Source organism: Nyctereutes procyonoides, unplaced genomic scaffold, assembly GCF_905146905.1.
Source record: "Nyctereutes procyonoides isolate TBG_1078 unplaced genomic scaffold, NYPRO_anot_genome, whole genome shotgun sequence".
Lineage (NCBI taxonomy): Eukaryota > Metazoa > Chordata > Mammalia > Carnivora > Canidae > Nyctereutes > Nyctereutes procyonoides.
In genome coordinates this window covers 15,743,708-15,768,060 of record NW_026575146.1, presented here as the reverse complement: position 1 = coordinate 15,768,060, position 24,353 = coordinate 15,743,708, and the positions used below count along the sequence as shown (strand labels likewise).

Sequence of the window (24,353 nt, the reverse complement as noted above, 5' to 3'; positions counted from 1 at the left end):
AGGCTTTTGAGGCCTTTGTATTTCTAGTGACTGTGCATAAAAACACTGACTCTACTTCTATGACTTAGCTGTCAATATGGTAATAGTGGTAATATTAGCTGCTGTACTGAAACAGCCTATGGGTAGAGAACTGGAAATCAGACAGCGCAAATGCTGCAGCACGGAGCTCGAATGCATGAACCCCATAAGAATAGAACCTCATTCTGCCTTCCAATAACATACTGATTTTTCAAATACATTTGACCCTTGAATAACACGGGATTAGGGCCGCTGACCTCCTGTGCAGTTGAAAATCTATGTATAATTTTTGACCCTCCCCCAAAAGCTTAGCCACCAACAGCCTGCTGTTGACTGGAAGCCTTCCTGAGAGCATAACCAGTCAATGAACACATATTTTGTGTGTTTCATGTATTAGGTATTCCAATAAAGTAAGCTAAAGAAAAGAGAATGTTCCTAAGAAAATCGTAGGGAAGAGAAAAAACATTACAGCACTCTATTGTATTTATTGAAAAAAGTCTACATGTAAGTGGAGCCACATAGCTCCAACCCATGCTGTTCAAGGGTTCACTGTAAAGTCAGAGAGTCTTTCCTACCCTCCACAGCTATACGCCTGAGAAGCACCCCTTGGAGGGGCTGGAGGAGAACTATTGTAGGAACCCCGACAACGATGAGAACGGGCCCTGGTGCTACACCACAAACCCAGACGTGAGGTTCGACTACTGCAACATTCCAGAATGTGAAGGTCAGGAGCGGCTCTAGAAAGTGTTTTTACGTCTACCATTTATCTGTAATGTGATTTATGTGTAATGTGTGTAAGCGATTCCCTACGGGGATGTTATTGGTAACCAATTAGTGGCATGTTTGACAAAATTGAGTAAGGCATATACCTCTTGGAAAAGACCAAAAATTTGCTCAGACCCCCCCCTTATTGAACTTAATTATTTTATTAAAATGTTACATTGATGCATACAAATAATCAAACTAGATTTTGATTTTATATTTCTGTCAAATTATAAATTGTTAAATTAAAAATTAAATTTATATTCTAGATGTAATTTCTTATGCTTAAAGCTCTTACACAGTATAGAGCCAAAAATAGACTTGTAATTAAATAGTTAAAAATGAAACTACAAAATTAGGGCACCTGGGTGGCGCCAGTCAGTTGAGTGACTCTTGGTTTCAGCTCAGGTCATGATCTCAGGGTCATGAGATCAAGTCCCACGATGGGCTCCTGGTTCGGTGGAGAGTCTGCTTGCAAATTTTGCTCCCTCGCTCCCTCCCCTCCCTTGCTCACTTTCTCTCAAATAAATAAATCCTTCTTTTTTAAAATGAAATGACAAAACCAATAAAATCCAAATAAAAGTATTAATTTAATGTGATAGACTTTGTTGTTTCATCAAAGATAAGCAACAAACCAGTTTTTAAACCAGCAGTTTTTAAACCATTGTCTTTATGGACCGTAACAGTGTACTTTGAGAGTAAATGCCAAAAAAGTTTAAAACGTCCTATGGAAAAAATTCTCTTCATTTCATATTTTCTGCTACATTTATTGGTGGAAAAGGGTAACAGATGAGGGTGGAATCTGTGCTACAGTGTGGCTAGTGTTTGCTCTGTGCAACAGCTCAGATCTCCCATCTTTGTTTCAACCATAGAGATGCTTTATTGGCGCAATGTTATGAGGCCATCTGGCCCTTAATCCACACGAAGCATCAGTTTTGTATCAAGTCTGCCTCTGTCTTCTGTATCAGTACATAAAAAATTAAAATTGTGTTTCTCTGGTACACCATGGTATTTCAATAATTCCAAACCAAAGTTTCAGTTTTTAAATAATGTAGGAAAGCAAAAAACAGCCAGGCTTCTCAGTACAGAAGTCCCTTATTATACTCAGAGGACATGTTCCAAGACCCCTAGTCGATGACAAAATCTTCAGACAGCACACAACTTTTTAGATACTATGGTTTCTTTTCCCCGTATGTGCATACGATAAAGTTTAATTTACAAATTAGCCATAGAAAGGGATTCACAGCAATAACTGATAATAAAGTAGAATGGTTATGACGATATAGTATAATGGAGCTTATGTGAATGTGGTCTCCCCACCTCCACGACTTATTGTACTATGTTCTTCCTTCTTCCTCTTGTGATGACGTGAGGTGATAAAATGCCTACATGTTGAGATGAAGGGAGGGGAATGTCGTAGGCACTGGGATGTGACAGTAGGCCCTGTGCACCTACTGACGATATGTCAGGCCACCTGCTTTCGGACCGAGGTTCACCTCAGGTAGCTCAAAACCAGAAAGCAAACCTGTGGATAAGCGGAGACCGCTGTCATATAAAAAGAGAAACACTGTCCCTGTAGGTGAATATCGGTCCCCAGGGAGGTCATGGGCATAAACCAAAACTCAAGCATTAAAATCTTGAGAAGGTGCCAGCTGATTTGGCAGTCATCCACGTGATCAGAATAATTTCATGGACATTTTTAAAGATCGTTGTTGAAATGAAAACAAAAAGTATTTTAAAATCCTAGCAGAGAACTTAAGGATTTCTGAGACTACATGCACCTTCTCCCCATCCCCCTCCTACCCACCAAGGGCCAGCACCTTTGAGGACGGCATTATGGAATTTCTGGATGCGGTCATGACTAGAATAGTTGAGGGGATGTTGAACAAAATACACTAATTTTACCATTTGAAGAGAGAAGGACATTTTAGATTGTATTAGAAGAGTCCTTACAGTCAATTTTGTTGCCAGGCGATTGTTGGAAAGGACAAATGAATAGCTAGCAGGTGGTATTTGAGACATTGCTAGGTTGACTCTTCTGCAATTCACCCATTTCTGTTTTTCTTCCTTCTTCTCTTCCTTCTCCATTCTGTGCAGAGGAATGTATGCATTGCAGTGGGGAAAATTATGAGGGCAAAATTTCCAAGACAAAGTCTGGACTCGAGTGTCAAGCCTGGAACTCTCAAACCCCACATGCTCATGGATATATTCCTTCCAAGTAAGTCTTATGGGGAAAGAAATTAGATGTTTACAACTCTGCAGCTCTATGGGGCATTTAAGGTTATTTGGACATTTTAGCATTTCTCAGGAAGCAAAGGCATCTGAAGTCTTGAATTTCAAAGTTGGTACCTTCCCACCTGACTGCAAGTGACGTATACATTCTTGCTACTCACAATGTGGTCCATGGAGGAGTGATATCACCCGAGAGTTTGTTAGAAATGCAGAATCTCTGAACCTCTGAATCTGAATTCCCCTTATCACCAGATTCCTGGCTGATTAGTATGCACACTAGATTTTGAGAAATTTGGATACGTGTCATTCTGATTTTCCAAATATTTCCCTCTTCTCTTTATTCCTTCTCTTTAATCTCTTCCTCTACACTGACGAGGTTCAAGGCTTCCTGGTGTATAATTTATGGGTGGGCTTTAGGGGTTTGGTGAATCCAACATTTTATGTGTATTTATATCAGTGCATTTTTCTGGGGTGGGATTCCTAACTTCCTCTGAAGTTTCAAAGAGGATCTTGAATTCAGAGGAGGAATAAGAATCCATGATCTAGAAAGTAATGATGATTTCTAGAGTAAGATCTTGTGGGTCTTCTGCTGTACGTTACTTGCACCGGAAAATGCCTCCTTCTCTGTAGCTGCTTTTCTTCTGTCTCTTCATTCTATGACAACGGTAGAACCATAATGGGGCTTTTAAAACTCCTAAGAAATGGGACTCAGCCACAGATTTCCCTGTGGAACACAGTCCCACTGAATTTCTGTACCTCCCATTCCATATTGCTAGCTTAAAACCCAGCTTTGCCATTCTCCTTCCAAAAAGAAATATGGCAAAAGCCTCAAGGCCCAGGCTGGGTACATTCACTTCCCACAGACAAGAAGAGGCTTGCTCAAGCCACTGCTGGCTGCTCTCTGCGTCCCAACTGAGTATTTACAGCGTCAGAGAGGCCCACTGTGTATGTCACAGTCTTAGTCACTGGGTCTCTGCTGAGGTCCCTACCGCTCTGTTTGGCCAGGTGCTTGCAGGAGCATAATTATCCCTCCCAGTTTCTCTAAGCTTGAAGGCCAGCAGAGTCAGAACCTGGCAGACAGGAAGGGCCATCCATTCCTTTGAGTTATGAGGACGCTGATTTTTTGCCCATACCGTGTATTAGATGACTATCTAATGATCAGGGAGTACTTTGTCTTGCAAAATAGCTATCATTAGCAGCCGAATAACTGGAGCTGGCTTACATTAACTTTCCGGGTGGCCAAAATGATAAAGTTCTCTGATTTTTGCCCATGTTAAACTGTTAGAAAAACATCCCTTAGAATATTGAGCTGATCTTTCTAATGAAGTTGTTATGTCTTTGAGAAAAGCCTGCATCCATCCGTTCATTTCTTTGGATACCCGACTGTGCCTTGCACATAGCAGGTGCTCAATATTTGCTCATTTGAAGTCATTCTCGGCCATAACTGTAAAATGTTCAGTGCTATTCAAATCCTTCTTGAGGCACTTGGGTGGCTCAGAGGTTGAGCGTCTGCCTTTAGCTCAGGACGTGATCCTGGGGTCCTGGGATCAAGCTTGCATCAGGCTCCCTGTGCGGAGTCTGCTCCTCCTTCTGCCTGTGTCTCTGCCTCTCTCTCTGGGTCTCTGATGAATAAATCAATAAATTCTTTAATAAAATAAATAAATAAATAAATAAAAATAAATATAATAAATATATAAATAATATGTAACATACATTATATAATATATAATATATTATTTATAATAATATAAATGATAAATAATATAAATAAATAAAAATTCTTTAATAAAATAAAATCCTTCTTGTCAATTCAGATTTCCAAACAAGAACTTGAAGATGAATTACTGCCGTAACCCTGATGGGGAGCCCCGCCCGTGGTGTTTCACCATGGATCCCAACAAACGCTGGGAATTCTGTGACATTCCCCGCTGTAGTAAGTATAGCTCATACCCAGTGCTCAGGGATCCTCCCCCATTCTGCCCTTGGAATAAAAACAAACAAACAACCAAAAAACCCCCAAAAACCAAATAAATGAAAACTTTGTATCAGTGCTTGAGTGCTGTGCCTAAGAAGTGCCCTCCAGGTCCAATAGGATGTCACTGATCTTCTAAAACAACTTATTGGTTACTGTAGAAAATTGATCAGAGCCTCCACCGATTATGTTTTTGTTGTTTTTCCTGCCTCTTCTGAGTACAGCTGAATGTAGGTTTTGGAGAAGTACCTCTATTATCCTAGTTTTCTCTAGTGCTAAAGGGCAATAGACCTGTGCTTTCTGGTACATGGATTTCCTTATCAGTCAGAGTTCCTTGTAACTGTTGCTTTATAAGCAGATTTCTCCGGATGTACAGTTTTTCAGTGAACCAGACTTGTGAGAGACCAGCAGAATAGCATTCAGGGGGACACTTGGAAGGAATGACTTGGAAAGAATCATTTTATAATATTTTCCTTCTGGGAGAATTTGTAGCAAAGGACTAAATATTTAGACAAGAACAGACATCAGAAGTTAAAAGAAAGATGCAGAAAATCCTGATGGTGGCTTCATGATCTTTGATCATCCTTTAGAACTCTGAAGGTTATCAGGTGCTCTCCTTTATGAATATCAATTTCTCTTTTTGTCACCTTTTTTTTTCTCTCAAGAATTTCTTGATTTCTGTATTATACATTTTCCGTGGAGATAATTTTGCCTTCTTTCAAACGACTCTCTGTTGTTTGACTTTATGGAATGCTGGGTGGCACCCAGTTATGTTTATTCAATGAATAATTTATTCATCATAAAGGAAGTTGTATCATTGGTATAGGTGACACTTATCATGTATGATGAACTGAACAGAGGAAACATAGAAAGAAGCATCTACACCAAGGGTCTTGTCCTGGAAGGAGTTCCTTGTGAGATGATCTCATAAACACTGATTCTAGCAACTCAACTTCTTTTGAAAATGGTAGACAATTTTCAAGGGCCAGATTCTAAGAGAGGATTGGGCAGAAGGCAGGCTGATACTCTTTGCATCCATTCCTCTACAACATCCGTGAATTCTTTATTATAAAAATATTCATTGCAACATATTACCTCATTCAAGCAACACCACCACCCCCTTCGGGCCCAACGTACCAGTGTCTGAAGGGCAGAGGGGAGAGCTACCGAGGGAAGGTGTCAGTCACTGTCTCTGGACATACGTGTCAGCACTGGAGTGAACAGACCCCTCACAAGCACAACAGGACCCCAGAAAACTTCCCTTGCAAGTAAGTCCGCCTCTGGTCTCAATCCTCTGGTCTCAATCCCCTCTGGAATGTGAAACCCCACTGACTTGGCCTTGGTTTTGTTCCTGGAGGAACCTACTTTAACAGTATTCTGGAATGAAAACTGGCCAAATCATCTGCAAAGGAAGTGAAATTTTGCTCTTGATTTTGTTCTAAGACTCCTTCTCAAAGTATGGCTCACCAGCCCAGCAGCATGGGCATCAGCGAATTTGTTAGGAATGCAGATTCCTGGGTCCTATCCAGACCTACTAAATCAGAAGCTTGGGAGTGGGTCCCAGCAACATGCTCTGACAAGCCCTCCACTAAACGCACAGTGAGATTGAGAGCAGTTAAATTCTGCTGCTGTAACACTTGAATTCCCTGGCTCTGAGGTATCCTTGAGGCAGGAACAGTGCAGAAAATACTGTACTTTCAGCATTGTGCATAGGGCCTGGCATCCAGCAAAAGACCAATTTTGCTTGACTATCCACAGTTGAGACATATATTCCCTTCATTTACCAGCGAGAAGCATCAGTGCCATAACTCTGCAGACCCTGTGGAATCCCGGTTCTGCTTCAGTTTCCACCTATTATTTGGTCTGTGTAATTCTGGAGAATTAGCTGGATACATCCCCAATATCACCATTAATAAGCATGGGTGCATCATTATTTATTTAGCCTTTTTGGAAAGCCGAACTCATAATCACTTCTTTTTTCAGAAATTTGGATGAAAACTACTGTCGCAACCCTGATGGAGAAACAGCTCCATGGTGCTACACAACCAACAGTGAGGTGAGGTGGGAACACTGCCAGATTCCGTCCTGTGAGTCCTCTCCAATAACCTCAGAATATTTGGATGCCCCAGGTAAGAAAAGGGGACGAAAGCTTATCGAGGGCCCCAGTGTGCCCTCTTTTTCCACTCCAATGGGATCACAATACACATTAGCTTTGCTTATAGTTTAATTCTGATCTGGTCAGAGGATATGCTCTGTGATTTCAATTCTATTAATTTGTTGAGGCTTGTTTTAAGATTCAGAATATGGTCATCTTGCTGAATGTGCCCTGTGTCCTTGAGAGGTGCGTTAGCTTTGCTGTTGTTGGGTAGAGTGTCCTGTAAAGGCCAATTAGGACAAGTGGGTATGGTTCAGCTCTTCTGAATCCATACTCATTTTTTTTTTAAATCTTCGTTCCACTGATTACTGAGAGATGAACAGTGACATCTGCAACTTCAGCTGCAGATTCATCCGTCTTTTTGGTCTTTGCTTTGTCTATTCTGGAACTCCCTATTAGGCATATATACATTTACGGTTGTTATGTCTTCTGAAGAAATGACCCCTTTATCATTAGGTAATGTCTTCCCTTATCTTTGGAAATATTGCCTGCTCTAGTCTACTTTCACTGATAGGAATACAGCCCTTGAAGCTCTATTTGCACTGGTGTTTGCATGATACCTCTTTTTTTCTCAGCCTTTTTTAATGAGATACTTGGCATTTGCATTTAATGTAATTGTTAATATGGTTGGATTTAAGTTATTTCTACTTGTCCTGTTTGAGCTTTATTCCTTTTAAAATCTTTTTCTGCCTTTGTTGGTGTTCACCCAATATTTTTTGATTCTCTTTTATCACCACTATTTGCTTATTAGTTAAACCATTTTGATGTTTTTAGTATTTTTTCTAACATTTAGAATATGCATCTTTAGCTTAACCGCATCCTACCTTTGAATGATATTACTTTACTTGATGTATAATGCAAGAACCTGAAAACATTGTATTTCTATTTCTTCCTTCCAAAGTGGTGTGCTACTGTTCTCAAAGAACTTATTTCAACTATGGTATAAATCTCACAATATATTGATATTATTTTTGCCTGAATAGTCACATTTCAAAGTGATAATAAACTTAAAATATCTATCTATCATCTATCTATCTATCTATCTATCTATCTATCTATCTATCTATCTAATCTATCTATATATCTCCCATTTCTGACGCTCTTCATTTACTTTTGGAGATTCAAATTTCTATCTGGTATCACATTCTTTCTGCAAAAAAAAACTCAGCCTTTAACATTTTTTGTAATACAGATCTGCTGCTACTGACATCTTTCAGCTTTTGTATGTCTGAAAATCTTTATTTTGCCTTCAGCTTAAAAAAATAATTTTGTTGGTTGTAGAATTCTGGGCTGAAAATATTTTCCTTTTACCACTTTAAACATGTCACTCCATGTATTCTGTTCTGAACAGCTTCTGCCGAGAAACCTGGTCTCTGCTCCTATGTATTTAATACTTCTTTCCTCTCTGGCTGCCTTTAAGACTTTCTCTTATCTTTGGTTGTCTGCAGTCTGATTGTGATGTGTCCTCATGTGTTGTTTATTTCTTTACTTTTTCATGTTTATCCTGCTTGAGGTTCTCTGAGCTTCTTGAATTTGTGGATTGTTGATTTTCATTACTTTTGTAAAATTCTCAACCATTATTATGCAAATATTTTTTCCCTGCTCTCATTCTCTCTCTCTTTTTCTATTTTCCTTTTCTAGACTCCATTAGCCTTTCATATTATCTCATACCTCTTGTATGTTTGTTCTACTTTTCCCCTCCACTTTTTTTTTTGTCTTTTTACATGTCATGTTAGATAATTTCTTTTAACCTACATTCAAGTTCACTGATTGCCTTTTCGGTTGTGTCTAGTTGGCTGCTCAGCCCCTCAAAGGAATTTTTCATCTCTAATACCATGGTTTTATTTCTAGCATTTGCATTTTATTCTTTTTTTATAGTTTCCATCTCAGCTGAAATTCTTCTAAATTTGTGTGTATCATTCACCTCTACACTGAGATGTTTCAGCATGCTAATCCTCACAGTCTCTAATAGTCTGCTCTAGTCATCTCTGAGTCTGGTTCTTTTGATTACTCTTTCTTTTTTGGTATATCTTGTGATTTTTTATCAAATGCTAAGCATGCTGTGCAGCAGACTAGTAGAGATTGCAGTAAATATTCCTTCCACTTTGAAATGGACCCCCTCCTTTTGTAAGCATGTTGTGTGGGTGACTGAGTCAACTAGTCAGCAGATGAACTGCGTCTGAGCCATTGCTGTTTTTACTTTAAGCAAGCATCACATTCCTCATATCCCCTTCTCACTCCTTCACATTCCTTAGAATACAATTTGGGGGTGGGGCTCAAGAGTTTTCTTAGGACTCGTAATTCAGTCTCAATTTTTAGCAGTCACTGCATGTTTACACCACGAAGGGGTCTTGCTCCAAACCAGACTTTTGTGACAAACTGCTATAAAATTACTTGTTTCTCAAGCTACGCTCTTGATGGGGGTGGGCATTCTCTACCTTCCTGATCTACCCTCAGTCTTAGATGGGCTCTATGCACATAGGCTTGGAAGGTAGTATTTTCTTAATGTTCTTCTCCCTTCTTTCCATGGAACTAAATTCTAACTTGTATCTGTGGTGGTTCTTAAGTAGAAAAGTAGCAGACTTCTGCTCCACATCAGTGAAAGATCCTTAGCACAAAAGAATTCCCAGGCCTCCCCTAGAGGAGAATATATTTTTGCCTCTGCCCCTCCCTGAGAGACAAGGGATATTTTGCTTGCATGCTTGGATGCGGAACTATTTTCTGCCCCATCTCCTACCAGTTTAAGGCTTTGGCTTTGTATAAAGAAAAGGTCTGGGGAAACCCATACAAGGATATCATTTCTGCCCCCACTGGAAACCACTTGCCACATGCAGCCTGCACTACTGAATGTACCTCTGAGCTCCTACCCAATTGTTCTCATGAACACTCAGTAGACATCCATAAACAAGAATTGCACATGAGTGCAATTTCCAATTAAAAGCACTCTGACCCATGTGTTTTTTTCCTGAGCTTTAATTAAACATTTGCAAGAAAAATTAGGTCATTAAAGTTCTACAGTGTGATGGAGATATTATTTTCTTTGCAAGTCCATTTGCCTCCCAATATGGAAAAGAAAGCAAAATTAATTCCCAGAGACTATAGTTCTGTTTGTGCCATCAATTGCTTCACATATCTGTTCTAGTGATTACTTAGTTGATTATCTTCTATTTCAGCTTCAGTGCCACCTGAACAAACTCCTGTGGTACAGGAGTGCTACCATGGCAATGGGCAGAGTTATCGAGGCACATCATCCACTACTATCACAGGAAGGAAATGTCAGTCTTGGTCATCTATGACACCACACCGACATGAGAAGACCCCAGAACACTTCCCAGAGGCGTATGTCTTTGATTTTTACCATGAGGGGAGCAAAAGCCAATGTAAATTTCTGTTTGAAGGTCCATGCTTTAAACTAACATCTTAGAATCAAATTTATCTTGGCTCCAGAATATGAGGCAAATGTCTTGGGCACCTTGCTTTTGAGCAAAAGCTCTGAAAAAAGAGAAGTTACAGACTGGTTATCTTTCCTGAGTACTTCTGTGAAAGAAAGAGGAGATGTATAGAGGTATTGAGTTCATGCTAGTGGAAAGCTCAGGAGACCAAAAGACCAAAAACTTAGAAACAGTACTATTCCACTTCCACAGACCTACTAAAGACCACAACTTTAGATTGCACAACTATGGAATCTTATTATTCCAACCTGCAACCTCTGAAATGAAGTTTGTGTTTGTCATTGGATCACAAATATCTATAAACTTGAATATATGTATTATCCAGTATATATCACTTAAGTTGTAGTAATATATGGGTCCTGAGCACAAGTGGTCTGCAGTGGTATGAGCTGCCAGGACATAAAGAGCAAAAGCAGAAGGGCAGAGGAGTGTTAGGAAGTATACAGATGCTGATAGGCAAAATGGACAGGTAGATGGGCAAAGAGCAGCATTCCCACCATAAACATTTACAAAATGTAGGGAAAAACTGTTTGCACCTGATGGACAACAGTTATCACAAGACTGAGAACCTGTAGAAAGTGAAATAAATTATTAGTAGTAAATTAGTAAATGGGCTTACTGAGGCAGCTATGATTTTGTAGGCTGGATAATAATAAGAAAAGATCAATGTAGAGAAGGAGCTCAACTAATACGCATAGCTCTCCTTAAATCTTTGGCTGAATATACAGGTGCACACACACAGGGAGAGATTCCACAAAGTTCATGGGACAAAGAACAACCATGAGGAAGAAACAACTACCAGGGAGTGGTGAGATGAATGGGGATTATAGAACCCACACAACATTGGGAGATTCTATGTTCAGAGGCTTGAAATTCTGACTATACAGAGAGGAGAGACTTCATGGGACACAGTAAGCATCCAGTAGAGACTCTAGAAGATTCACACTTTAGGAGTAGAATTAGTGTATTCCTAAAATAAAGATTATTCTAGAAACACCCCACCAAAGCTTAAAAGCAACCCTAGGAGAATCAGAATAATCTATTAGTAAATTAGCTGTTTGCCACATGTAAATTCAACTGTCTTTAGAGGAAAACAACAAAATCCAGTCAGTCATGTCGCATCTACAATGCCTGGCACAAATTTAAAAATACCAGACATACGAAGATAACATTAAATGTGATTCAGTGCCAGGAGAAAAATCAGTCAAAACAAGCAGACCCAGAAATGATAGAAATGATGGAATAAGCAGACAGAAATTTAAAAAGATATTATGATTGTGTTCAAGGATTTGAGGGAAAATAGGAATATAAAAGAGAAAAGTGGACATTCTAAAGAGAAAAGAGAACTATAAAAGAGCCAAATGGAAAAGACAGGACTTAAAAAATATATCTTAAATAAAAAATTCATTAGATGGCCTTACCATCAGGTTAGACATTACAGAAGAAAAAGTTAACTTGAAAATAATGCAGTATAAGCTATACAACCTGCAGTACAAATTCAAAACAAAAACTGAAAGAAAATAAACAGAACTTCAAGGATCTCTTCAAAAGGTCTAATATATATTTAAATCAAGTCCCAGAAGGAGAGGAAACAGATATTGAAACAGAAAAAAATACTTCAAGCAAAGATGGCTGAAAAATTTTCCAAATATGAAGAAAATTATGAACTTATAGGTTCAAGAAGCTCAATGAATCATAAATAGAATTTTAAAATTCATCAAATTTTATTAAATATTCAAGGAGAGTTAATACTGATCCCTTATAATTGCTTACAGAAAATAGAGGAGGAGGGAATACTTCTCAACTCATTTTGTGAGGCCCAAAAAACTGAGATACAAAAAGTAGACAAGAATATTGCAAGAAACTACAGAACATTTTCTGTTGTGAACATAGACAAAAAGACTTAACTAAAATTAGTAAAATGAATGCAGGTTTGGTTTAACATTTACAAACAATCAACATAATCCAATATGTTAACAGAATAAAAGTGATAAATCATATAATTGTATAAATAGATATAGGAAGACATTAGACAATATTTAACATTTATCCATGATTGTAAAAAGTCTTAGCAAACTAGGAATAGAAGGGAAACTCCTCAACTTGATCAAGACATTCTACAAAAATCTTCCAGCTAATATGTTAATGAGGAAAGATTAATACTTTCTCTGTAAAATTGAGAAGAAAAAAGAATAAAGAGCCTAAAGTTTAGAAAGGAATTAGTACATCTGTCTTTATTCACAGAAAACTAGATTAATAGATTCAGAATCCTAAGGACAAAAATAAGTGAATTTTGCAAAATAAAAAGATACAAAAGTAATACAATTTCAATACACAAAAATCTATTGTATATCTATACCAGAAATAACCACTTGGAAAAGAAAAATTTTAGAACAAATCACTGGCAATGGTATAAAAAATGAAGTATTTAATGATAAATTTAAGAAAATGTTTATAAGAGCTATATGCTACATACTGTAAAATATTGAGAAAAATTTAAAAGATCTAAATAAATATATACTATGTTTGTGGATTAAAAGAATCAGCATTAATTCTTACCAAGTTGGATTTTGGATTCAACATACATTCAAGCAAAATTCCTGTGGCTTTTTTTTCTTTTTGGGGGGGAAAAGGACAAAATCTATATGCAATAGACCTAGAATCACCAAAACAATCTATAGAAGAAGACCAAAGTTGGAGGACTTACCCACCCTGATTTAAAGACTTATGATAAAAGTGTATTATCAAGACACAATGGTACTGGTGGAAATATACACAAATAGAGGAACGAACATTCCAGAAACAGACCTGTATATATTTACCATATTTAAATACGGTTAATTGATTTTCAATATGGATGGCAAAGCAAAGCAGTAGGAATAGGAAATCTTTTCCAAAATTATTCTGGAACAAATGGATAGCCATACAGAAAAACAAAACAAAACAACCAAATCCTTGACTCTTCTTATCTCACATTAGATAAAGTCCTTCAACCTGAAGGTACAAGCTAATACCAAAGCTGAAATATGAAGCTTCCAGGCAAAAACATAAAAGAATATTTTCATAGCCTTCAGGAAGGCAAAAATTTTTAGACAGGACCTAAAAGATGGAATAAAAGGAAAAACATGTCTAATCTGGACTTTAACAAAATGAATACTTCTGCTCACCAAAAGTCACTATTAAAAAAAATGGATATGTCACAGACTGGAAGAAAAATATACTCAATGCATATATTTGACATGGCTTACATCCAGAATATATAAATATTTTTCCTACCTAATAAAAATGGACAGTACTTCCTCTGGCATTCCACAGGGAAGATATACAAGTGGCCATTAAGTACCTAAAAAAATTGTCAATATCTTAGCCATCAAGGAGATAAGTTATAACCACAATAGCCCATTGGCAGTGCCTGCCATTAGAACGACAGACGATAAGTGATGCCAAGATCATAGAACAACCACCCCCCTCCTCCGTGCTGTGTGGAGTATGAAATGTACAATCATTTTTTAAAAAAATATTTTATTCATTCATAAGAGACCCAGAGAGAGAGGCAGAGACACAAGCAGAAGGAGAAGCAGCCTCCCAGCAGGCAGCTCAATGTGGGACTTGATCCCGGATCCCGGGATCATGCCCTGAGCCACCCAGGTGTCCCAGTGCACAGCGTTTTAGCAACACTGTGAGTCAGTGGACAGAGGGGACTGGCCAAAGAGTGTCCTCACGATGTCACCCCTCGAGGAAATAAGTTTTAGTTCCAACTTATACAGTTCTATGCGTTCCTACAGAGGGATACAGACATAGTTGTACACGCATAGGAAAACATTCTAAAACGTGAGCTTTAAATCCAGTATTGGTTATCTCTGGGAGATGTACGACCCCTGCCCGTGGAAAGGAAGATATTTGGGTACTTTCATTTACACACATATATTATTTCAGTTTTTAAAAAATATTTTATTTATTTATTAATCTGAAGCACAGAGAGAGAGAGGCAGAGACACAGGCAGAGGGAGAAGCAGGCTCCATGCAGGGAGCCCGATGTGGGACTCGATCCTGGGTCTCCAGGATCAGGCCCTGGGCCAAAGGTGGCGCTAAACTGCTGAGCCACCGGGCTGCCCTATTTCAGTTTTTATAATGGAGCACATATTACGTTTGATTTTTGAGATAAAAATTGTAATTGATGTTTTCAGTGCGCCCAGTTCGGAAGTTGAGAGCCTTTTGTTTGTTGCATTATAATAATAACTGGTACGTGCAGTATCTTTAATGGAAATGTTTCAAAATCACTTATTAGCACTCTATTATGACAAAAGGCTGAGGGTGCGGGGTGCCCTGGAAGATTCTCCACCCTCCTGACCTGTGTTGTGGAATTTACAGTGGCCTGACAATGAACTACTGCAGGAACCCCGACGCTGACAAAAGCCCTTGGTGTTACACCACCGACCCCTCTGTGCGCTGGGAGTTCTGTAACTTGAGAAAATGCTTAGACCCGGAGGGGAGTGCCACCAACTCCCCCGCTGTGCCCCAAGTTCCGAGCGGGCAGGATCCTTCTGCATCAGGTGGGATATCTGTGCCCAGGCCTCTGGCCACCTGGGCACGGGGATGACAAGAGGAGGCCCGTCTAACGGAGGCAGAGCACTTCATTGCTCCAGGGAACCGAGCGCAGCCCAGGGTCTGCCAAGTGGAGGCCAGCCTGGCGTGGCATCCGGGATCCGGGGCGGCCAGAGCCGCTATTGCTGGCGAAACGTGGGCGGGCTGTGTTTTTAGGACTTGAAAACCAAGTGGTTTGGAGGGATGGATAAAATTCGAGCCTGCGTGGATTGAGAGGTGGAGGATGGCAGCGCCGGCTGCAATGGTACCTGCTAGAACACCAAATCCTTGCCTCCCACGGAGACATGGAAATGATTAATTTGTTTTTTTTTTAAGATTTTATTTATTTATTTATTCATGATAGACACAGTGAGAGAGAGAGAGAGAGAGAGAGAGAGAGAGAGAGAGAGAGAGAGAGACACACACACAGAGAGAGAGAGAGAGAGAGAGAGAGGCAGAGACACAGGTAGAGGGAGAAGCAGGCTCCATGTAGGGAGCCTGACATGGGGCTCGATCCCTGGTCTCCAGGATCAGGCCCTGGGCCAAAGGCAGAGGCTAAACCACTGCGCCACCCAGGGATCCCGATTAACTTGGTTTTGAACAGACTGGACTGGGAGTGCTCTCAGGACAGTCAAGCCCGGCTCTCCAGCACGAACCTGGCAAAGCGGATACGTGGCTTGCAGGGTCACTGAGCACAGAGATGGAGGCAGGAAATAATCACAGCCTTCTAAGCTTCCCTGGCCCTCGGGGAGCAGCTCTGAGTGCTTAGCACCTGCTTCCGTGCTTGTCTTACCCCCGGGCCCAGCATGAAAACTCCAGCTCTGTAACTTGCCTGGTCGCTTTCGGATAATTCAAAAGCCTGCAGACGGTGGGGGTTAAAACGAGAACTTTGGTTTGAAGTTGGCACCCCTCTCTGTCCTGAGTGGGCTTGGCTGCTCCGCAGAGGAGAACCTAGCCCAGTCTTCCTTGAACAGGCTGGTACTTCTCTCTTCCCTCTCTCTTGTTGATGCTTCGGGCTCCATGCCCATCTGGGTGTCCCTCGTGGGTGAGTCTTGAGACGGCCTACCATGGTTCCCCCAGGTGCCTTCTCCCCATCTGGTGTGTGGGTAACACCCTTACCCCAGTCCTGGCAAACATTGGGCTTGTAGACCACGGGCAGAGAAGCTAGCTGGCCCAGCTTCTGCATTTTGGATTTTTCAAGTGGCCATCAGAGCACTGGTGCCCTGGGTCCCCTTATGGGACATGCATCATGTTCTCCGAGGGTTTTTGTGGAAGCCTCCTTTCCCTAGGCTCGAGACAAGGGATGGGCTTGGAGGAGGAGCCCCAAGCCGTCTGTGGATAAAGCCCTTCATGCCAAAGGATGGGAACTCACAGCCCAGCTCTAGCCAAAATAGTATCTTGCATAAAAATCCTTTCCAATTTGCACTCTTTTTTTTTTTAACCCAGCCTTGAGAACCAGGTGTTTGAGGGTCATCTGCTTTATGCGAATCATCCGGGTGCTGTCTCACCACTCAGCGTATTATAAAATTGACTCTCTTCGTGTCCTGGCCAAAATTCCCACGCTAACATTTTGGCTTCTGATTATTTCCCAGGCGTTTTTAGTAACCTGGTAAAATAGGCAGTGTTTGCTGTAATTGTCAGCATTCCAGCGCCTTAGGGATGTGACCACAGAATCTGTCATTAGAGAGTCCTAGCACGACGGCCTATCTTCCCTACCATCCTGGGTCTGGGCAGTAACACATAACCGCCCATTTCCTCTTCCTTACAGACTGCATGTTCGGGAATGGCAAAGGATACCGGGGCAAGAAGGCAACCACTGTGATGGGCATCCCATGCCAGGAGTGGGCTGCCCAGGAGCCCCACAGACACAGTATTTTCACTCCAGAGACAAATCCACAGGCTGGTCTGGAAAAAAACGTAAGCCACTTTGATTTGGACTTGGTTTTGCCTTTTGCTGACCAATCTTTGCTAACAGCACTGGTCCCATGTTACAGCAAGTCAGCCTGGGCTGGTCCTTGGTGGTGGCAGGCGGATTATGAGAGGTCTCAGGAACTAAGCCTCCACGTGACTGGCACCAGCATGGCCACTATGGTTTGCACAGGCAAGCAGACTTCTATGCTTGTGACCACTGTCCACAGGTTCCTCCTGTTGTTTGCATTTGTGACATCCCCTGCTTGCTGCTCGTATTATGTGCTGTGTCTAGTTTCTAGTGTTTGTCTTCCATGTTCCGGTGGTCAAGGATGGCTTTCATGACCTTTTAGTCGAGACAAGGGATGGGCTTGGAGAAGGAGCGCCAAACTCCTAGAAGAAAATGTGGATGGGCCACTAGGACTCCACACAGTAGGATTTCCTCTAGTCACACACTCTGTGGGACCGGTTTACCTTGGGGGTAGGTAGAGGAGAGGGAGACATTGCCTTCCTGTGGCTTGAACCATGGAATGTGCACAGTTCTTGGGAGTAATTTCTGAGCCAAGAGCAAACAGGTGTCATTGGGTAGTCAACTGCTGATGTGAAGCAGGGACATGACGGGTCAGTCATGTCTCATGGTCCTCTACTGCTTGCTCTCTCAGAGGTCTGCTGACACAGACTGCTGGAGGGGAGGCCCCTTGATGTCATCTCTACCTCAGGACCCCTCAGGATCTCCACCTTCCTTCCAGGAGAGTCACTCACACAAGGAGCTTCTTTGAAGAAGGGAGATGTGACCAATGGCATATGCTGAGTCAGAAGCTTATAACATCCTAAAGAATAACTTTGTCTTCCACCACAAAAAACTAGGAACACTACCTTTCATCTTCTAAGGACTTTCAGGGAAATGTCTGTCAGAACACCTTCTCTGTTCCGCTGGGCCTAGTCCCCTGTACACCTGTCTTATTTATTTATTTATTTATTTATTTATTTATTTATTTATTTATTTATTTATTTATTTATTTATTTATTTTAGTACTGCCGTAATCCTGATGGTGATGTCAATGGTCCTTGGTGCTACACAATGAATCAAAGAAAACTTTTTGACTACTGTGATGTGCCTCAGTGTGGTAGGTTGCTGTCCTTCTTGTAAGGAAATGACTTCTCAGATAAATGCAGCATCACATCCCTGATATGGATTTGCAAAAGGAGGACTTTTTGCTGAGCATTTCAGGCGAGCTGCCCTCTCTTCATCCTAGGCCGCTTGAATCTGTCCTCCTATGATCCCATTTGTTAGGGAGTCGCCCTTCCCTGACACCTTAAATAAATACACAGTCCTTCAAAAGAGCAAATAGGTGATCTAATCAGCCTCAGGATGCTCTCACTGAACTCTCCATGTCCCTCTTGGAATGCCTGAAAAACAAATATAAGTCCAGTCCCCGGATAGGAAACTCTCCCTTTCAGTGGCTGAGAAGTAAAAAAATTATACAAACATTTAATGTACATTGTAAACCTATACATTGTCATTCTGAGAATTCAATGAGAAGTAATATCAATTTTTACTAAGCCCCAAATCTCCTTTATCCTAAAATTACAGTTCATTACCCGTACTTTGGCCACATCACTTAAAGAAAGCTTGAGTGGCTTCTTTCCTCATTTCCCTGTGATTTTCTAGGGAGCAAGAAGCTTGAATCAGGGAAGGGAGAAAGGTTTGGAATACACATCCCTGGGTAGGTCTGGAGAACAATGTGAGCCCCTTTGATCTGGACCTTATTTTTACTTTCTGCTGACCTATCTTTGCAAACAGAATTAGTCTTGGTTGCAGAAAACCAGGCTGGACTACTTTGCTTGATTGCATGGCTTGATTGCATGTGCTTGTGTCTGCCATACAGAGGGGCCAGGGCTGGGGAGGGAGAAGCCTGGCTGCAAAGGCACTGCAGAGGCAGTTGGGGGGCAGTTTGGCGTAGAGCAGTGGGGGGAAGGAGAGGCCAGGGTGATGGGCAAGATTTCACCTGGCTGCTTGTCTGGAATTAGGGTGAATTTACAGCTGAATTTTTCTCAAGTGGCTGTTTTCTCTGTTCTACAGAAGCTCTCTTGGCGGCCCCTTCATCTGCAAGTCCCTGAATGGGGTTAGTGCCTCCCCTTCAGCTGGTGGCTCCCAATCCTCAGCCCCACCCCTCCTGGTAGACCTTACTGCCTCGTATGGCCTTGGTTTTCCAGGTTGGACAGGCGGCCTACTTGGCAGGATTGCCTTTAAGTTATCCTATCACCTGACATTCCTGCCACAGATGCCACAGTTGGGAGGATGCTCCTCAATTCCCATGGGGGAGAAGTACAGTAACTTCCCAGATGCAGCCTTTGGTCGCCAGCAGATGCTCTTGCCTTCTAGAGGCTGGAGCTGTTTGGGCATTAGTGAGTGGTACCAAAGATGGGGCATGACCCCGTTTGTCTAGGTGGAAAGGTAGGAGGTAGATAGAGCATACGGGCAAGTGGATGTAAGCCATCCCCAGTGCACTGGCATAGTCTTGGGAAGCTTCTAGAAGTCCCATCCAGAAGCTGGCTGAGAGACGTTCAGGACAGTTATCTTTGTTCCATACAATCACATACACACACACGTGCACATATATGCACACGTAGAGCTTCACATGAAAGAAATATCCATAGTGTCTTTCAACGGGGATGACAACTATGGTTTTCAGTAAACTCTATGTAGTTCAGATGACAATGATGATGACGAAGAAAAGACGATGATGATCGTGATGAAGATGGGAACCTTGATATATCATGTCAAGTCAGAATAACAGTTGGGTGTCCGTCAGGGTCCTCTCGGCAAAGCTCTCACTCTAACACCTAACTCTACCAATTTGTTTAATCCCTTTGCCCCAAAATAACACAGAGGTACTTATATTTTCCTGAAAGGAGAAGGTTCTGTGTTATCTACTGTCACTTCTGAAACCTAGGAAAAAATGTCCCAAAAGGTGCTTATGGCCTTGCTATTTAGTTTGGGCTTTGAGATGTCACAACCTCAGTGCTTTGGCCATGACCTTGAGTTGTTTATGCAGAATTGCTTTTGCTTCTTTAAATGTGATTCTGTTCTTCACTTTGCGACACAGTGTCCTCTTCATTCGATTGCGGAAAGCCCCAGGTGGAGCCAAAGAAATGTCCTGGAAGGGTCGTAGGTGGGTGCGTGGCCAACCCACATTCCTGGCCCTGGCAAATCAGTCTTAGAACAAGGTAACAGCATTTCCAGAAACACTGAGTTCCATTCTTCTGTGTAAGCCCTGCAAAACCTTTCTACATCCACACAGTGCACATAGCTCAGGTATCGGCACTTGCCTTGATACTTATATACTCTTCTTAGGAGGAAGGAAAAACTATGAATTCAAAAAAGTTACATTTTTCTAGGTTCTCTACTTTGAAAATAACCCAAATTGGAATACTTTCCTTGATTTGGGCAGCTACTGTTGAAATCTACAGATGTAGCAATTTACACCAAGATCCAATCTTACTGGAAAAGTATTGAAGATGTCTGGAGGGTTTTAGAAATGTCCATTGTCTCTATGTAAGACAAAGGGAATGGGATATTTTTAGAAATGTGGTATGTTGGGAGAGGCATGGACAAAATTATCTATTATCTTTCACTGAAAAGATTCTCTCTTTTTTTTATACTTTTGTGAATTATTGAATTTAATCAGAGGATGCCCACTCACTCACAAGCACACCCCCTTCAGTGTAGGATAGTTTAGGATCACCATAATTTAAGAGTGATCAGTTCCAATTCTATGGAACCCAGAAAGCTTGGGTGATTGTTTCAATGGCGTGAGCTTCTAATAAGTTTGGTTTTCCTGGATGTCTCAAAAAAAAAAAAAAAGCACGTGTGTGAAATGTGCTTTTCATGTTGCTTCGTCATCTCATTTCTGCACCAAGGCACACATATGTGCTCAGTTGCCATTCTCAATTGCCTTCCTCCCCTAACCGTGTGAGAGTCCATCGATAAATTTGATTTCAGTACATTTCATTTTTTTGTTGAGTTGACTTTTCTTCTCTTTGCCTTCTCATTTATTAAGTCCTTGCTATACAGACCTTCCCCTTTCACATCTTCAAATTCTTTCTTTCCCAAACTGTGCTGTGGTCTGTCTCCTGACTGATTATTATCATGCCTGCTCTTGGAAACTTAGAATTTCTGTCCCTTTCGTTATGCTGGGCATCACGTGGAGTGGCTCACACCAAGAGGGTAAAATGAGCAGATTCCCATGAGTCATAGCTATTTAGAGTCATGTCTGGCTCTCTGAAGAATGACTCATCAAGCCTTGCATAAATCTTGTCATAAAGAAATAAAAGAGGCCTCAACAGGATGATCATTGGCTGGTCACTTCTGTTGGAGTCCAGAGCCAACAAGTCTAAACCATGCACACGGGCTTCCTATTGCAGCCTTGCAGCTTTGCTGTCCTGTGGACAAGCTGTGCTTCAGCCTCCCCCAACCATCTCAAGTGTGGTAAGGATGAGACCTTCTAGAAAACCCATTACTGAAGCACACCTTGCCTTCCTGATGATGGGCTCGTAGTCTTTTTCTTTGAGAACATCAACATTATAAAAATTGAGTGAACTCTTCTTTCTAGTTTCCTATAGAACATATCATCAGATTTGAACTATAATTTTGGCATGTTTTCCTTCTAGATATGGAAAGCACTTCTGTGGAGGGACTTTAATATCCCCAGAGTGGGTGCTGACGGCAGCCCATTGCCTGGAGAGGTATGTCTAGGGGACAATGGATATGAGGACTTATCCTAAAGATTCCTTGCCTTCTTCCTCGCCCCTCTCTTTTTTTGCTCTCCTCCCTCCTTTCTTTCAGTGTCTCCGTCCTTCCTTCCTTCCTTGGCAGCAAAACTAGGCAGTGTCACTAGGACCATGGCAGTGACACTTAGGGACCAGGGAGCAGATGTGAAGGCTGAAGCAGAATTTCTAGGGCCATTGGATGAGAGAGGAGGGGGAGCATTTCTAGAGAGAAACAAAGAAGGAAGACCCAGGGCAGGTAAGTTTGCAGGCCTGGGTCAATGGCAGACCTGCTCACTGTGGCAGGCATTCGTCCTCCCGGTTGTCCTGACATGGGTGTCTGCTCTTGGGCTGATTTCACTATTGATTTCATTCTTCCTCTGTGGTCAGACCAAAAGCATCCCCAAGAGCATTCCTTAGTGGCCAGACTTAGGCAAATAGTGAACTTCGTTTCTTGCCACTCAGAGGTTGCTGATTATAGGTAGCCAAGTAGGGAGAAGAAGCCATGTTTATGACTCAGAAGGGCACCTGATAAAGGGGCTGGCACATTGTTTTGCTCCTGATGTCACCATCTTTCCTAGATCCTCGAGGCCTGCATCATATAAGGTCATCCTGGGTGCACATAAAGAATCCAATCTTGAATCAGATGTTCAGGAGATAGAGGTGTCCAAGCTGTTCTTGGAGCCCACACGTGCAGACATCGCCTTGTTGAAGCTGAGCAGGTACTAGCTCACCCATGGTTTTTACCCCAAGAGCAGTGAAAACTTTAGTTTATGTCTGTGTTTCGTGGGTGTAACAGGGTTGTGGGGGATAGGCAGGGAGGGGCACCGTCCGGGACACGAAAGGCATGAGGACTTTGGGGAACAGAGAAAATCTGAGCTTGGCCCCATTCTACCACACACAGGCTATGCTCTTGAAAAAAGACAGCAGGATTCAGTATGCTCATGTGGAAAAAGAGTAAGCTGAAACTTGAAGTACATGGTTCCTCCTGAAACTCTCAGTTTGCCTGTCAGCTAACATACTCACAGAATTATTCAATTCTTCTTTGTTGACTGTTCTTTCAAGATAATATGTTGGGGGGAAAATCCAATGAAATTTTGTATTTCAAAGCACTTAAAAAAGCTACAATATAAACACACACAGACCCATACACACACAATTTATAAATGCAAATTCTTCCTATCCTTGATTTTATTTTCCTTGTTGAGATAGAATTTTATTAAGTCTGAGAAGATGACAAATTTGCTTATGTTATTTAAAGTTCATGATATTTGGAAACAGGTCCCAACAAAGGAAACTAAATGAACAGCTATTTTGAGAACAGGCACATTTGGGCGAGTCCACAAAGCACAAGGAACACAGGCGCCATATCTGGTGGATTCCAGATGGCAGTGGGACGATGCCGATAGTGGTGAGGATGGGCCAGGCCAGCACAGGGGGAGGCTTGTTTTCTGCATCGCACTGTCAGTGAAACAAGAAGTACCCGCTTGGAGGATTCTGGGGCTCTGGGCACGTGGCATCTTGTTGTGAACGTCCAGTGGATGAATGGCACAAGTAGCCTAGTGGGGTGGGTACATGTAACTTTGGATGGTTTTCTTTCAGCCCTGCTGTCATCACCTCAAAGGTAATCCCAGCTTGTCTGCCACCCCCAAATTATGTGGTTGCTGACCGGACATTATGTTACATCACTGGCTGGGGAGAAACCCAAGGTGAGCTAAGTCCCATGACTCACACAGGAATTGGTTTAGACCTCTAGCCTACATGGGAGAATGTCCATTTGTGCAAATTTCTACTGGTGAATGAAGTCCACCTCTCTTGACTTTGACTGAGTTCCTGCCTAAGTCTCCATATTCAGTCATTAAGGGACATGGGTAATGGATGGGGTAGTGTTTCTCTGAGTCTCTTGGCCCGCAAATTCAATGTTAATATCAAATCCCTGGGTAAGTAGGGTTTTGAAACAAGCCTACAAGTTAAGGGTGTTGGATTATTTACCATGTGAAGTTAGCTATACTGAGCTCCCAAACATGGTATGCAACGACACCAAAAATTACAGTGAGGCTCATCTCCCCAAATACCCACATTCCTGTTGTATGTGTGCAGGGACTGTTGGTGGTGGGACATCCTGGCAGCTAGGGGACAGAAAGAAGGTCCTGGTCCTAGGATGGCATTTGGGGTGTGCGCGAGAGGGGAAACACTTATGCCGGGTCCTGTATCAGCACCCGTACTGCATTTTGGGGACCCCGTCTTCTCTTTGCAGTATGCCCTGATAGTAACCACACCCATCAGACTTGGGCCCCGAAACATTGTAAGGATGTCTTCCATCTCTGCCTCACTTTCTGCTATGTGTTAGAGAGGGCACAGAATGGGAGTCAGGAGCCCCACAGAGTAGATCTGGCTCTGCCACTGGCTGGGCAAATGGGACAAGTCACTTGATCTCTTTGTGCCATGTGGCCTGGAAGCCCTCAGCTGTAAAACCCTGGCTTTCAAGTTGTGCCTTACA

The 24,353-nt window shown here is 41.8% G+C and overlaps 1 protein-coding gene across 1 annotated transcript in view; it reads left to right on the top strand.

Moving 5' to 3' along the window:
- PLG (plasminogen) overlaps nucleotides 1-24,353 on the top strand; it is a 38,512-nt gene that overhangs the window by 10,340 nt on the left and 3,819 nt on the right. Inside the window, exons 5-17 of the mRNA XM_055311677.1 lie at nucleotides 603-742; nucleotides 2,878-2,998; nucleotides 4,827-4,945; nucleotides 6,090-6,252; nucleotides 6,968-7,113; nucleotides 10,313-10,478; nucleotides 14,963-15,144; nucleotides 16,944-17,092; nucleotides 18,117-18,210; nucleotides 20,194-20,314; nucleotides 21,758-21,832; nucleotides 22,435-22,575; nucleotides 23,456-23,562. Coding sequence (XP_055167652.1) covers nucleotides 603-742; nucleotides 2,878-2,998; nucleotides 4,827-4,945; nucleotides 6,090-6,252; nucleotides 6,968-7,113; nucleotides 10,313-10,478; nucleotides 14,963-15,144; nucleotides 16,944-17,092; nucleotides 18,117-18,210; nucleotides 20,194-20,314; nucleotides 21,758-21,832; nucleotides 22,435-22,575; nucleotides 23,456-23,562 — 1,724 coding nt within the window. The remainder of the gene's footprint in view (nucleotides 1-602; nucleotides 743-2,877; nucleotides 2,999-4,826; nucleotides 4,946-6,089; nucleotides 6,253-6,967; nucleotides 7,114-10,312; nucleotides 10,479-14,962; nucleotides 15,145-16,943; nucleotides 17,093-18,116; nucleotides 18,211-20,193; nucleotides 20,315-21,757; nucleotides 21,833-22,434; nucleotides 22,576-23,455; nucleotides 23,563-24,353) is intronic.